General features: G+C 52.2%; 1 protein-coding gene across 1 annotated transcript in view; it reads right to left on the reverse strand.

Annotated features, from left to right (window-relative positions):
- RAB11FIP3 (RAB11 family interacting protein 3 (class II)) overlaps window positions 1-15,845 on the reverse strand; it is an 85,795-nt gene that overhangs the window by 38,904 nt on the left and 31,046 nt on the right. The window contains exon 6 of the mRNA XM_010002825.1: window positions 1,439-1,530. Coding sequence (XP_010001127.1) covers window positions 1,439-1,530 — 92 coding nt within the window. The remainder of the gene's footprint in view (window positions 1-1,438; window positions 1,531-15,845) is intronic.

Consider the following 15,845-nt stretch of genomic DNA (forward strand, 5'->3'; position numbering starts at 1 on the left):
TGCTGAACCTCAATGAAACCCTTGCAGGGCTGGAAATTATTTCAGATCATGTATCCAAGACAACAAGGGTAATTCTTCCCTGGCATATTCAGCGTAGACACCGACAGAGCTCTGATCTTCAAACCATTGCCCTGAATTCAGTCTAGAAACCCATTTACATCTTCCTGAAAAGGAGATTTCAGGATTCATCACCTTTTTCCTCTGGGTCACCTTGTTGTTTCAAGGAAATGATGGCCCAGCAGTAGAAGGATTTCATCCCAGCAGGGCACAGACTCTGCTTGTTGGTATTCCTGCCCAGAAGAGATTGCAGCACTGACAGAGCTCATTTACGTGAAATTAGACCTTAGAAAACATCCCTGCTTTGAATCTCAGAAGATTGTCTCTTGAAGCAGGTCTGAGGAGCACCAAGCAAAGCCCTTTTCTGCACGAGCACAGCCACCCACTGTCACAGCCTCTAAACTGCTCAGTCCAGCCCTTCAAAAGCACGTTTGTGACCTTGTATCAGAGAGGGAAAGAATGTGAAAACCCACCTCCCTCCCTGCCCTCCTGTCCCCTCCTTACACCCAGCTATTCCTGGCTTTTCTATCTTTCAAAAAGGAAGAATAATCTAATATTCAGCATGCCCTGGAAAGCCTTCTGGGGGAGGAACCCAGCTCTCTAGGCTGGGTTCATCTGAGCAGACCTCATGGAAGAAGGGGTTTGCTCAGGGTGACAGTGCAAGGCTGTTGCCAACTGACTCAGGAGAAAAACCTGTGTCTGGCTGGAAAATGGGATGATGACCTGGTCAACTGTCAAGCTTGTCCTCCAAGTGAGAGCTTCAAGCCATTGTACATGATGGACCTGTGATTCTCACTAGCACAGGGAGGATTAGTTAACCCAACACCCAGTTTATCATTAGCAAACTCAAAAGAATACCTCGAAGCTTTTACCTACAAGTCACAAGCCCCAGAACAGAGAGAAAAGAAATACACATTTTTGTCTTCTGCTCTGCCTTTCACTGGCCAAACAGCACTGACTGCCCATGTCCAACTGTTCTGTTGTGCCTCTCAGGTAGGCTCCTGCCTGGTACAACTCAACATCAGGCTCAGGTTCTCCAACCTCAGAAAATCCAGCAACAAGACAATCACCACAGCAGCAGGCATCCTTCCCACATTGCTGGGGTTTCACCCCCAAACGGCTCTCCCTCTCTCACCCTGCTCTGACATCTCATATGCTAAGTCAACCGGAGCTGTGGGGTTTTGCTGGAAACACTCATTCTAACTTGGTGCAAATTCTCTGTGCCAGCACCCACAGATGAAAGGATTTGTCTTTACTCCACATAAAGCATCCCTGAGCTCTGGCACAGCACATGCTTTTCCCAACCAGCCAACCCCTCCCTTTCAGAGTCTCACACTGTCCATAACTGACATTTGCAGGAATTAACAAGGCTCATACTTGCCTCAAACGTGACAAAGTCATCAAACTCATCAGGACAGGCTGGGGCTTCCTCCTCGGGGGTATATCCCATATCATACAACTGGCTGTCAGGATCTGCAGAGGAAAACAGAAAAGAATCACCCAAAGGAAACATTCACCCTCAAAACAAGAGACAGCTTTGGGAGACACGACAGCAGAAGGACAAGAACTTCCCCTTGAACGCACCAGTGCCTTCAGCTTTCAGAAAGGTCTTCTGCTTCCAGACATCCCACCACCACTCCAGCTGGGAGGCAAGTGGGATGGCTGCTTCCTGGTCCTACAAGGCCCCTCGCTGCTCGGATGGGGCTAGAACCTGGATTCATCCCTACTCAACCATGGTCTTCATTCCTTTTCCTGGTTTCTTCCCTATCTCTGTTTCCTGCATCCTCTTACTCTTCTCTCAGAAGGCTTTAATCCTGCTGTGGGCAGGGAATACATTAGATCTATGCATGACAGCCAACTACCATGGGAACGGTGGGGGAAGGAGGCTGCACCAAAGCTTGTCTCCTCTCCTGCTCCTCCCGTGGCCACTCACATCAGGAGCCACCCTCACAGGGGGACAGGAAAATAGAACGTTTTCAAGATTCCTTTTTTAAAAAAAAACCATACATTTCTTCCTCCCAGCCCCATCTGCAGCAGAGCAGTAATTCTCTGAGCTCTCTGACTGAGGAAGGAAGCATAAACTCCCTGGGCTCCTTCAAGCAACAGCTCATGGCTGCTCCAGCACCCGACCTAGATCACAGGCTGGAAACACCAAATCAAGATCAGATGCTGCAAGTCCCCCCAAAATAAATAGCAGGCTCCAAACCACAAGCCTTGGAACTGCAAACGTGGTGGCACTAGGTTTGGCTGATGTGGATAAAGCTGGCTGGGCAGAGGGAGTCGTTGTGTTCCTAGGGAAGCTCAGGATTTGGGGAGGTTTTCCTTCTAGGGCTGCTGGAGGCAGAGAATGAGAGCAGAGCTCCAAAGCAGGGTCTGCTTTCTGCATCCTTCAGGCTGGCAGCTTCCCAGCAGGCTGGTGGTGCAGCCAATTCCAACAGGTCCCAGGCTGGGAACCAAACCCCAGGGGCACGTTAAGGCTCTGTCCCCAGCCCCCCCAACTCCAGGGACATGTTATACCCCTTGTACAGCCACAGCCAGGGCTCCAGCTCCAGATATCAAGGCCATTCCTCACTATGGGATCTGTACAGCTAATACAAAGATCAGCAACCTGGGCTGGTGGGAGGTGTCCCTGCCCATGCAGGGGGTTGGATCTAGATGATCTTTTAGGTCCCTTCCCACCCAAACCAGTCTGGGATTCTATGGAGTCAAGGCATGAGAGCACAGGACAGGGTAAGGAGTCAGGCTTGCAGCAACACACCCCTACCCTCCCACCCAAACACTGCCCCAGGGACTCATTTCATGGCCAGCTGAAACACAGTCATGGTCCCAGCAGATACCAGAGCCACCAACTCAATGGGTACCAGCAGCCCAGGGGGGTGGGAGAAGCTGAACACGTGGCACTGAGAAACTAGCCCTCTCCAAAGCTGGGTCTGGGGCTCCACAGGGTTAGACCATAAATCAAACCCAGGAATAAGCCAAATTGCTTCTCCAGAAACCAGCAGATGATGCTGTGCCCTACATCAGGCACCTGGCAGGGCCATGGCCTTGGAAAGGTGCTCTTGGTCACAGGCTGACTCTGATAGCCCCCTGGCCACAGCAGAGCTGCCACCAGCTGTGCCCTGGTGCTGCCACCCACCAGGCTGTGCTGTCACTCTGTCCAAGGCAGTGAGACACACATGGGATGGCTTCTCCTGGAGGCCCGGCAGCCCCAGCCCACCTCCTGCCCTAACTCACAGGTGTTGTACTGAAGTATCTGGAGATGTTACCCACCAGCAGATCTCTACCTGGGGGGGGCTGAGCCTGCAATCCAGAGGATTTTTCCCATGAGTGCCCATGCAGGGGGTTGGATCTAGATGATCTTTTAGGTCCCTTCCCACTCAAACCAGTCTGGGATTCTATGGAGTCAAGGCATGAGAGCACAGGACAGGGTAAGGAGTCAGGCTTGCAGCAACACACCCCTACCCTCCCACCCAAACACTGCCCCAGGGACTCATTTCATGGCCAGCTGAAACACAGTCATGGTCCCAGCAGATACCAGAGCCACCAACTCAATGGGTACCAGCAGCCCAGGGGGGTGGGAGAAGCTGAACACGTGGCACTGAGAAACTAGCCCTCTCCAAAGCTGGGTCTGGGGCTCCACAGGGTTAGACCATAAATCAAACCCAGGAATAAGCCAAATTGCTTCTCCAGAAACCAGCAGATGATGCTGTGCCCTACATCAGGCACCTGGCAGGGCCATGGCCTTGGAAAGGTGCTCTTGGTCACAGGCTGACTCTGATAGCCCCCTGGCCACAGCAGAGCTGCCACCAGCTGTGCCCTGGTGCTGCCACCCACCAGGCTGTGCTGTCACTCTGTCCAAGGCAGTGAGACACACATGGGATGGCTTCTCCTGGAGGCCCGGCAGCCCCAGCCCACCTCCTGCCCTAACTCACAGGTGTTGTACTGAAGTATCTGGAGATGTTACCCACCAGCAGATCTCTACCTGGGGGGGGCTGAGCCTGCAATCCAGAGGATTTTTCCCATGAGTTGTCCCTGCTGCTATTCTGGGATTTGAAAGCCTCCTTGCTGCCAGCAGGGAGAACTGAGGGAATGGGGACAGGGACAATGCCATGGGAGCTCTTGAGAGCAGGTGTCACCAAGAGGAGCCTCTGCCCAATTCTGGGAAAAACAAACAGTGCTCCTGGCAGGCAAACCCATGTCATGTCACTGAAACAGAGGGGAGAGCCCCCCACAGACAACTCTTGCTGACCACAGATGGTCAGCAGAGGTGGCTGTGGTGTGCACAGGAGCACAAAAAGATCAGTTGGTGTCCTGGTCCTGTGCCCAGCCCAGGCTCTGCCCTGTGCCATGTCCCCCCCATGTGAGCCCTGGTGACAGTTCTGCCCTCCAACCATGCCCTGGCCCAGTCCAAGTGCTTCATCTGCAGCCCACCTGAACCCCTGAGCTGAGAGCAGCAAGGCTCCAGCCACCCAACTGGGTGCTGGTGCTTCCAGCTGCCTGACCTCACAGCCCAGCTGGGCAACCCAGCCAGCCTCCCCAGTGGCCACCCTGTGAGGCCACTTCCAGTGCTGCTGGTGGCACCATAGCCCCAGGGGCCACAGAGCACCCCAAAGGCAGCAGAGCCAGGCCCAGCCTGCTCCCTTCTGCTGATCCCCGTTGCATTTCTCTTCCTCCCCCTGCAAGCAGCCACACAAAAGCTTCCTGCTTTTCTCCTGACACAGATAAAGATATTTATTCCATTCATTCCTTCCAAAGGGACTCGAAGAAGGGAGGATTTACAGTCAAATGAAGGCTTCCAGTTTCCTTCTGAAGCAGGGATATAAAGCCTGGGCAGCCAAGGAGCAAAGAGCTCCCCAGCATCAGCTTCCTCCAGCAACAGCTCTTGCCCAGCCCAAGTGCTCCTGGAGCCTTCCCAGCCCTCCACATGTTTCTTGGTGCAGGGGCAAATGTGGGACTGGTTGCTCCATCTGCCTGCAGAGAGCCCAGCCCTAAGAAGGGGACTCTGCACAGGCAGGGTTTATTTTTGACAGCAGGTTCCAGTGTTAAAAACAAAGAGGGAGCATTGGGAGAGATCACCTGCACCTTTGCTGGTGGGGTGGCCAGCAGAAGCCATGGCCAGGAGACAGCACTCTGGTGTTTCCACCTTCAGAGAGCAAAGACAAACACCACCCCAAACAAAGGGTGACTTTCCTGCTCGACTCATTCCCTCCCCCTCCAAAAAAAAAAAAGCCATATGGTGCTTTGTGTATAGGGAGAGTTGCCATGGAGAGCTTGCCTGCAAGTCTTCCAGCACAATAGGCTGCCTTAAGCTTGCAAATTCCTGTGCAAAAGAGCCCAAAAAACCCTCCCAGAAGACCTTTGCTGCTCAGCTGGCACTGCCCATGAGAAGAGCACCTGCAGAAGGAGACATGGAGGGCTCTGCCAGCTGCTCCCCACCACCACACCATGCACAAGGCAGGAGGGGGGCCATGGACCACCACCACACAGCCCTGCTCCAGCAGCACGTTCCAGTTCCCTCTGCTCTCCCCCTTAGACCTCAAAGTCAAATCCCAGCTGATGCCCCACCCTCCCTCACATCCCCTTCTCACACCATAAAGGACACTTCCACCTCTCACACCCATCCCTGGTTTCACTTGACCTCTTTTCCTCCCACCTGAGTCTCCATGCGCTCAGCACACTTGGAGTCACCTCTTTCCAATCCTGCTCAACTTCACAGCTTTTCCCTGGAGATGTTGACACCATTAGGAGTTGCATTTTGTCCTCACACCTGAGTGTCCATGACCAGCTTCTCCCATGGTTTCAGCTCCATCCATCACTCCCCCACTGCCACTCCTGTTACATCCATGCACAGTCAAATATCTTAAAGCTAAAAAGCAGGCTCCAAAGACCCTCCAGGGAGGCCTCCTGCCCACCAATCTCCCTGCAAAGAGCCTAGAGGCAACAAGCTAGGTCTTCTTCCAAAATTCATTGCACTCATTTATTTGACCAGAACACGTGGGCAGAGTCCCAGGCATCTGGATAAAGCTCCAGTTGAAGTCTTGGACTTGCTTCACCAGAGCAATGTGGCTGACGTAGAATTTATAGGAGTAACTGTGAACCAGGAAGACCAGGCATGTGTGGTGTAGCATCCAGAGAAGCAAAGGTGTCTTTGGGAAAAATAAATAAATATGTAAAAAGCAAAGTAAGTCCACTCTGAGGGACCTGCAGCATCCCTTTGATTCCTTTTTCCTGTTCTTGCCTTGAGGCTTCTTGTTGCCTGGCTGAGATATTCTTTGGTGTGAGGGTGGTGAGAGCCTGGCCCAGGTTGCCCAGGGCAGCTGTGGCTGCCCCATCCCTGGCAGTGTTGAAGGGCAGGTTGGATGGGGCTTGGAGCAACCTGGGCTGGTGGGAGGTGTCCCTGCCCATGCAGGGGGGTTGGATCTGGATGATCTTTAAGGTCCCTTCCAACCCAAACCACTCCATGATTCTATGAAGGTCACCTCACTGCAGGCTCACTGCATCGACCACACCACTCATTGGGGAGATGAGATTTCCTGTGTTCCCCCAGTGCTGCCCTGCTGGCTTATGCCTCTGCACCAAAACTTGCACCTCCCTCTACTCTTAAACTGTCCCAATTCCACCCAGTGTTTCCAAAAATCATTGTCCAAACATTACTCTGTAAAGCTTCTGAGAAGGACCACGTCTGGCTGATGGAGATGCTGCAGGGAGATGCCAACACCCAGCTAGAGAACCCCAGGATAGGTGCTGGGCTCTTCATGGGGGTGAACCTGAACCCTCTGAGGTCTCCTTGGGCTGACAGGAGAATCACTGTGCTTCAGAGGGCCTTGGACCTGCAACAGGAACCTGGGCTTTTCAAGAAACACACCAGAGCCTCCAGCTACAGGAACAGAAGTCCCAGGGTACAAAGAGCTCCTGAAATAGATTCTAAAAACTGCTTTCAGAAGACAGGATTTCAGTGAAAAGGCACCTTGAGCAAAGAGCTGTGGGTACAGTAGTGACACCCAGGTCAGAAACAGAGCCAGTTTTATCAGCTTCATATAGGAATGACCTAGAAAAAACAAGAGCCTTTCAGAAGAATTTAAGTCATCTGCCAACACACACTGCACATACCTCTGTAAGCCACAGAGCCACAAGCTCCAAGGGACTGGAACAGTGTGGATTATGTGCAGCTAACAGAGTTGAATTATTCCACGCAGGAAAAAGGTTGGGAACCTGCATGAATGGCACAAAACAAAACAGACTCCCTCCCCTCTCTTGCGGGAGAAGTGATAGAAACGGAGCTGCCTTCCTGGGCACCCTGCTGGAGAACAAGGTGGCAACAAAGACACTGAGCCAAATGGAAAACTGACAGGGATTGAGGAGGATCTTGCATGCAGAGCAAAGAGACAGGAGAAGGCACCATCCAGCATTTCCAGAGACAGCCCAGGGTACTGAGTGTTCCCCAAAGCTCAGGCACCCTGGTGGTGTTAGGCCCTGCAGGATCAAGCAAACTCCAGTTCAACCATCTGCCCTTCTGCTCTCCCCAAGGGATCCAGGAGAACAGTTTAGAACTTGATCATTGATCAGAGCAGCTTCCTGTGAGCTGCTTGTCCTGCAGCTCCAGCTGCTGACTCCTCCAGTGATGAGACAACGAGCCAGGAGCACTTCATAGGATCATGGAATGGTTTGGGTGGGAAGGGACCTTAAAGATCATCTAGATCCAACCCCCTGCATGGGCAGGGACACCTCCCACCAGCCCAGGTTGCTCCAAGCCCCAGCCAACCTGCCCTTCAACACTGCCAGGGATGGGGCAGCCACAGCTTCCCTGGGCAACCTGGGCCAGGCTCTCACCACCCTCACACCAAAGAATTTCCTCCTCATGTCCAACCTCAATCTCCCCTCTGCCAGTTTTAATCCATCCCCCTTGTCCTCTCCCTCCCTGCCCTTGTCCCAAGTCCCTCCCCAGCTTTCCTGGAGCCCCTTCAGGCACTGGAAGCTGCTCTAAGGTCTCCCTGGAGCCTTCTCTTCTCCAGGCTGAACACCCCAACTCTCCCAGCCTGGCTCCAGAGCAGAGCTGCTCCAGCTCTCAAATCATCTCTGTGGCCTCCTCTGGACTTTCCCCAGGAGCTCCATGTCCTTACATTGAAGGATTTACCAAAGACTATAACTTTACAACCAAAACTTACACAACAAATAACTGAGTGTCAAGCTCAGGCCCCCAAGGAGGCAGTGTAAGAATTCAGGTTGTTTCCACAACCCTCATGCAAGCCCCTCTCAGCTCCTCCCCTGAGCATTATTGCTGATAATTATCCCAGAGTCCTTTGAATCCTCTTCAATACAGTGCAGACCCTCAAGCTTTGTTTAAAAATACCACCTAAAACCACAATAAACCAAATGAATTTCATGGCATCCAAGCACTTTGGCAGCATCAATCTGGCTGCCTTCCCTTCATCTCAGACACCTGCTGGTCATTGCTGCCTCTGATGGACCAGAGACAGGAAACCACCACTAACACATGTAGGGTTTGGAATTGAGTTTTAACATATGGATTCTCTGCTTGCATCTTCAGCAATTTGAGCTGTGCTTTCAGGGTGTGCTAGTCATCAAGACCAGCTCCAGTTCCTCCAGAGTTGTGTCAGCCTGGAATACAGGCTCACTGCTGGAGGTGTGGAAAATGAGGAGCAGGTTTGTGATCACCAGTGAGTGGTTCAGAGCCACTTGGTGACATACCAGCAGCAGAGACTGAGCCTCCAAAACAGCACAAGCTGCCCTGGTGAAGAGACCTCCTCATGTCCTCCATCTCCTTCACTCCAGCTTCTACTGTCAATGACTCTATCTCAGGAAGCAGAGCTGGATTCTGCAGCCAGCAGCTTTATTCCCTGCTCTGTGAAGAGAATGAGGCAGAATCTCTTGAAAGGGTGCACACAACTATGCAACCACAGAAGGTCCTAACTTAGCTTCTCTGAGCACACTCAATGTAGACACATCCTTTGGGACATCCAGCAGATGGTCTTTTGTCAAGTGAGTGCATTGAGGTAGAAGCCCTTTTAGATGCTCCACATCCAGCCTGATTTGGGCAGGAGCACCCAGAACACAACTGGCTCCTCCTAGATAAGATGGCCTCAAAAGCAAAATAAAATGAAAGAGAACCATGGGAACCTGGAGGCACCAGAGCTTTTGACACACCAGGTAACACAGGCAGAAAACAAAGCAGTTTCTCACAGCAGCTGAGGCCCTGGCTGAAAGGCACCATCCCACCACAGAGCACTTCAGCCTTCCATACCAGTTCCAGCTCAAAGGTCCCACACAAAAAGATCTAAGGTCTCCCTGGAACGTTCTCTTCTCCAGGCTAAATCACAGAATCACATCATTATTTGGGCTGGAAAAGCCCTCTGAGATCATCAAATCCAGCCTATGACCTAACATCACCACATCTGCTGGACCATGGCACTAACACCCCCAGCTCTCCCAGCCTGTCTCCAGAGCTGCTCCAGCCCTCCCATCATCTCTGTGGCCTCCTCTGGATTTGCTCCAACAGCTCCACATCCTCCTTGTGTTGAGGTCCCCAGAGCTGGACCCAGCCCTGCAGGGGGGTCTCACAAGAGCAGTGGGATCTTCACTGGAGTCTTTCCTCCCTGAAAGAGAAACAAGCTGCCCAGTAGCCAGACAGATTTACTGGAGCAGTCAGGCTGTATGAGCTTGGAAAAGGCAAGATGATCATCAAGAAGGAAGACATCTGAGGGACACACACCCCAACTCAGGAAGAGCCATGGCTTGGTCCAAGCAGGAGGAGTGGGAGCTGAAGTGAGCTGTGGTTAGTCAGGACACCAGGGAGAGGTTTCTCATGGGCATGGGATGCCCAGCAGAGCCAGCCCTCCTGCTGCTCACCCATCACAGCCCAACCCAGCAGCTCTGCAATCAGGACTGATTTCCCAGCAAAGCCACATCACACCCAACCTCTTCCTGACTGAGAGGGAAACCAGGAAACGCTGGGAAGAAAGGAAATTTGCCACCTCAAGCCTGTGGAGGTGCCACATGGGTACACTCACCACACTGTCCCAACCTCCAGGCCCTGACCCAGCCCAGCAGGGCCCTGGGAGGAAGGAGGTGAGTAATTATCCCTTCATTAACAACACCAGACTGGCTGGATTCCTAAGTAGAAATGCTCTGAGAGCTCTGCCTTGCCTGCTGGTGAAGAGGCAGGAAGATAGGCTGTTTACTTTCCCTTACCTAAGCTCAGAAGCCAGATTCCAAGCCAGACACTCCTGGGAGGATGAAGGAGCCATCCTCCAGCTCCCTGGCTTGAGCAGAGCATGAATAATCCCTCGCTCTGGAGCCAACATCCAAACCTGAGAGATGAAAAGAGGCAGGACCAAAACCAGCAGCCCCAGCACCACCCCTCTGGAGCCACCAGCCCTCCCAGACTGCAGGCAAGGCCCAGCTCCCCCAGGCATCCAGCAGCAGATATGGGACAAAACAGCCCATCCCTGCCACAGGAAATAAAACACAGGATGGAGAAAGCCTGGGACAGCAGATGGATGATGAGAAATGTCTTATTTTCTAACAGAAGTTGCCTTTGTTTCCCTTTTAGTCATCATCACAGAAGAGAGTGTGCTAAGAATGGCTCCAAGGCTCTATAATAAAACACCACCCTCTGGTTTTATATTGACCGTTTCCCCATGAAAACAGGTCATCCTTGCAGTGTTTTTTTCTTCTCCTTTCCCTGAGAAAGCAGTTTTCTTCTGGGCATCCACCTCAGACATTTCATTTGTAATTTCAACTCACCCCAGCTTGGTGTTATGCTCTGAGGGTCTAAGCAGCCTGCACAAGTTGCCTTTACTCACCAGGACACACAGAAGGCCCCACAGAAGACCCTCCACAGAAGACCCTTCCACTCTGCACTTCTGGTGCCCTTTGCAAGAGATTTTGGCTGCACAGCAAAGCTTTTCCCTTCTCAAGGAACTGTGTTCAAACGGTGATGCTTTGGGTGGTGAAGCCCAGGTCAGCTGGAGTGGGAAGGGCAGCTCTGCAGAGCTGTGAACCACCTTTCCCTGGGAATGGGGGTGTATTTTGGACCTGCAGCCTGTTCCACTCCGTGACAGTGACTGGATGCAGTGAGATTCCTCTGGCATTTGCTTCAAAATGTTCCTAAAGGAAGAATTCTCAAACTAGGAGAGATGCTGGTGCCAATCTCCTGTTCCCCCAGGACACTGAGCCTCTGCAGCAGCTTTATGGCAGCACCTTGGGAGTTTTTCCCCATCTTTCTCCTCCCAGAGTGGCAAGGAGGCCCCTAGACACTGTTTCTCCAACACTTCTGTGCTTCTCCCAAAAGTAGGTCACTGCAGCATGTCCCTGCCAGGCTGCTTTTGGGAAGACAGGCTCCCTGCTCAGGCCCAGAGCACATGGAGCAGGCCAGCCTGCTCCCTGATGTAACCCTTCACCCAGCTGCCAAGTAACAAACATGAATAAACCCCATTGTTTACGTCAGTTAAAGGAGAAATGCAAACCACAAAGAGCCACAGAGAGCCAGAAGTGCCTCCCCCCCCAGCAGCAGCTGGGTCCTTTCCCAGGCTTGTTGTAGCAGAAAGAAATCATAGAAGCATGGAATGGGCTGGGTTGGGAGGGACTTTAAAGACCATCTAGATCCAACCCCCTGCATGGGCAGGGACAACTCCCACCAGCCCAGGTTGCTCCAAGCCCCATCCAACCTGCCCTTCAACACTGCCAGGGATGGGGCAGCCACAGCTTCCCTGGGCAACCTGGGCCAGGCTCTCACCACCCTCACAGGAAATAACTTCTTCCTAATGACTAACTAAATCTCACCTTTCCCAGTTTAAAACCATTTCCCCTCATCCTGTTACTATACTGACTTAAAAGAGCAGGAGGGAGACAGGAGCTGTGCTGATCTGCTCACCACTGCTCCAGAACTTGGCCCTGGGACAGCTGAGGAGCATTTCACTGGCCACAGCTCCTGCTTCAAAGGGGAGCAAGCAGTCACTCCCACTCATCCCAACCTCCCCACTCAACCCAACATGGGGACAGTTTGCAGCCAGAGTTAACCCCACTGAATCCTGGCAGCTGCATGGCTGGAGAGAAATAGTTTTGTGGGTGGTGTTTTTGTGGTGGTTGTTTTTAAGGAGTAAATACTTCTCCTCCCAGTTGAGCTGGTTCAGAGTTATCCTTCCCAGCATGAAAATACACCAAAACAGAGGATCAGTGTTTGTATCTGCCCCTCTACTCTGTTCTCATGAGACCACATCTGGAGCACTATGTTCTGTTCTGGAGTCCCCAACACAAGAAGGACATGGAGCTCCTGGAGAAAGTCCAGAGGAGGCCACAGAAATTATTTGAGAGCTGGAGCAGCTCTGCTGTGGAGCCAGGCTGGGAGAGTTGGGGTGTTCAGCCTGGAGAAGAGAAGGCTCCAGGGAGACCTTAGAGCAGCTTCCAGCACCTGAAGGGGCTCCAGGAAAGCTGGGGAGGGACTTGGGACAAGGGCAGGGAGGGAGAGGACAAGGGGGATGGATTAAAACTGGCAGAGGGGACACTGAGGTTGGACAGCAGGGGCTGGACTAGCAGCTGCATGTTCTGTGCAGCATTTTGGGGCACCTGGGAGCAGAAGACTCCAAGAACACAGCATGATGTGGGCTGGGGGGTGACAGCAAACACCCCAGTGCCACCTACCCTGAGGCTTCCTCCCATGTCCTTCCCTCTCCCAGGAGCAGCCTCTAGGGATGAACATCGGGCTGGACTCGGTTCTCCATCCATTTGTGCCATCACACAGGAAACCTCCATCCCACCCCTCCCATGCCCTGAGCATCAGGGCAGTGCCTCTGTACCCCCAGGTACACCTGACCCTCCCCTGCCCATCCTTCAGATGCCTCTGAAGGAGAGGGATGGAGAGTGACCTCAGCCCACTCTGACCACAGCAGACCACCAAAGCACCTCGCCTTCACCACAGACTAGCGTGTCCCCCTCTCATTCCCCAGCCCCTGTGAGCAGGGAAGGTTACCCACACCCCAAATTGGTTTCCAACACAAGTGTTTAAGTACCCCTATTTCAAGGAAAAAAAAACCCCAACCCAAGTTGAGTTCTTCCAAGCAAGGCTTGGCTGCTGCTGTCCCAAGGGATCACAGGGAGCATGTGGACTCGGAAGGTAACGAGCACATTTATGGTGCTACCAGCATCTCTGCACTACAGGGATGAGCAGAACTCTGATCCACAAAGAAGAGCACTACGAAGAACAGCAGGGAGGGTTACAATTTTTTTTTGTTTCCAAGCATTCATATGATTTTTAAAACAACATTTAAGTCTTCCCTCCTTTCGGGGCAGAATTAAGACTCATCTTCAGAAACTCCTTATTCCAACAAGCAGTAGATATAGGATGGATATATATATGTATATATATGCCAGAGCAGAGGAAGATGCAATGCAAAAAAAATGCAGAAGACATAATCAGAGCAATTTTGATTCCATTCTTGCTCATGAATCAGACTTGATTTCCCATTCATCCAGCCCCTGCTCCCTGAGCAACAGCTGTACACAAAGCAGCATCTGTCCTACCTTCAGCCATCAAACGAGCTGCCTTCCTATGGGTGATGGATTAGCCAGGGTTAGGAACAGGCAAGATCAGCAGAGAAGTCTTCACTGCAGCAATGCTGCATGAATAAAGGGATCAGCAGATCTGATGAGAACGTAGGAAGTGCCCATCCCAGCACCAGATACTCCCTGAGTTTAGTCAAACGTGCACACAAGCTCTCCCTCCATCTGCCAAGCTCCAGGGAAGACTTCCCTTGTAAAAAGCAAATGCCTTGAGGATGAAATTGGGCCTGGGTCCCCCCACTGAGAAGGCGTGCTCAGATGTCAGCAGCAGCCTGTTGCAAACACCCCTGCATCTCCAGCACCCCTCTGGAAGGGAGACCACTGAAGATGCCCAGAAAAGCAGCCTCAGAAACTATTACTGGATTGGGAGCGTGTCAGGGAATGTAAGATTTGGCTTCTGGAATTATCCCCCTGCAAGGAAAGCTTTCATTTTACGTAGCAAAAGCCATCTGCAATGCAGATCCTACAGGGTGGGGGGGGGTGGGAAAACCCAAAACTACACACAAACCACACAGTGGGTTCTGTTGCCAGATGGAGCCAGATATCCCACAGGCTCTGCACCTTCAAACGCCCCGCAGGGCTGGAGCAGCCCCGTGTCACCAGGGCAGCAGCCAGCCTGGCTCTCCAGAAATTAATTCCCAGCCACCTGGTGCTTATCTCCAGCAGACTGACACAAGCACTGAGTGGTTCCTGAGCACCCGGAGCTCAGAGATGTCATCTAAGCTCTAGCAGATCCAGAGGTGTCTCCCAGACGTTGGATCAGCAGGGACATGGCTGCTCCCCTGGCAGGAGGGCTGTGGAGCACGAGCTGCACGTGGGGCCAGCAACCCAGGGATAGTGATTCAGACCCCATTTAGAGAACTGATGTGGAGTTCCCTCTCTTAGCTGTAAATTTTTCAGATGCAAAGCTCCCCCCCCCAGCCTCCATCCCCGGGGAGGGCTGGAGATGTGATTTTTCTTGCAGGAAATTCCCAAATTGGCCTTCAGCTCCCAGGAGCTGAACCATGTGGAGACATGAGGTGCCAGCTGCAGCCTGGGCTCCAGGGCTACACCCATGGGAAACCCTCCCAGAGCTGCTCTGGGGAACCTAGTGATGCAGCCCCACAAAAGGCTCCGACTGACCCCAGTTTGTGCTGGTGCCAGGTCTGATTAGCAATGGGCCAGTGCTTCTCCACAGGCTCCTGATAGCAGCCTGCCCCCCCTGCCCCAGCCAGCCAGCCCTGACCACCAGCCAGCTCTTGATTTGCTATTCAACACCCCAGCCTGCCTCAACCCTGCCTTTGTGCTCTTGCCTGTTTGGAAACCTATCAAATGCCTTTGGAAAGCTGAACACACTCCTCCTGCTAAAGGCCTTTGATTCAAGGCTACAGGGGTATCTCCACTGAGCCACAACCAGCTCCTGAACCAGCTGCCCCTGGAGCTGGCACTGCCTGGGGTGTCTCCCAGCCTTGTGTGTCCCCCCTCCCATCCCTGCCACTGGCTTCCCATCCCTGCCAACAGGAGCTTGGTTAGAGCTTCCAGGTTTGGGTGTTGGCTCTGGAGCTGGATTTTCCATCTTCCCAAATCCAAAGAGCTTTCAGTTGAAGCATTTAAAAAAAAAGAAAAAAAAGAAAAAAAGAAAAAAAAATATTAGCTTGATTGTATCTTCAATTTCCAGATCAGTCATATGAACATTTAATATACTAGCACTAAGTTTCCAAAACACAACTATAGGTATTAAATTGTAATGTAATATGGAGATAGCCATCGTTGATAAGCATCTGAATGTCCCTGCATAAACTCACCTTGACCTTTTGAAGTTAGAAATGCCGCTGACTTTACACAGCTTCTTCAGCTAAAAAGGCACACAAGACTATTCTATTCTGTACAGGGACACACTTGAAAAAAGAAAAAAAAAAGAGAGATGTGACTATTTCCATCCTCCCCTGAGCTCATGAACACATCTATTCCTCAGTGGATGCACTGTCTGTGCACAGGGGCCCCTTTGTCCAGGGATCAGAAGCCAAGGGAGGGACAGACAAGGCCATGAGCTCCAGGAACACACCTTCCCCTGCCCCCAGCAGCAACCCCACCATGTGCAGGGGGTACCTGCACAGAGCCCTTTCCTGGGGGGCTTTTGTCCTGGAACACAGATGTCACAGATGTTTTAGCTCAGAGCATGTGCATGAATGACATGACTAGTTCACTGCTGCTTTTGAGCTCTGGTAAGA

The sequence above is a fragment of the Chaetura pelagica genome, unplaced genomic scaffold (genome assembly GCF_000747805.2).
Source record: "Chaetura pelagica isolate M959 unplaced genomic scaffold, ChaPel_1.0 scaffold1201, whole genome shotgun sequence".
In the NCBI taxonomy this organism is placed as follows: domain Eukaryota; kingdom Metazoa; phylum Chordata; class Aves; order Apodiformes; family Apodidae; genus Chaetura; species Chaetura pelagica.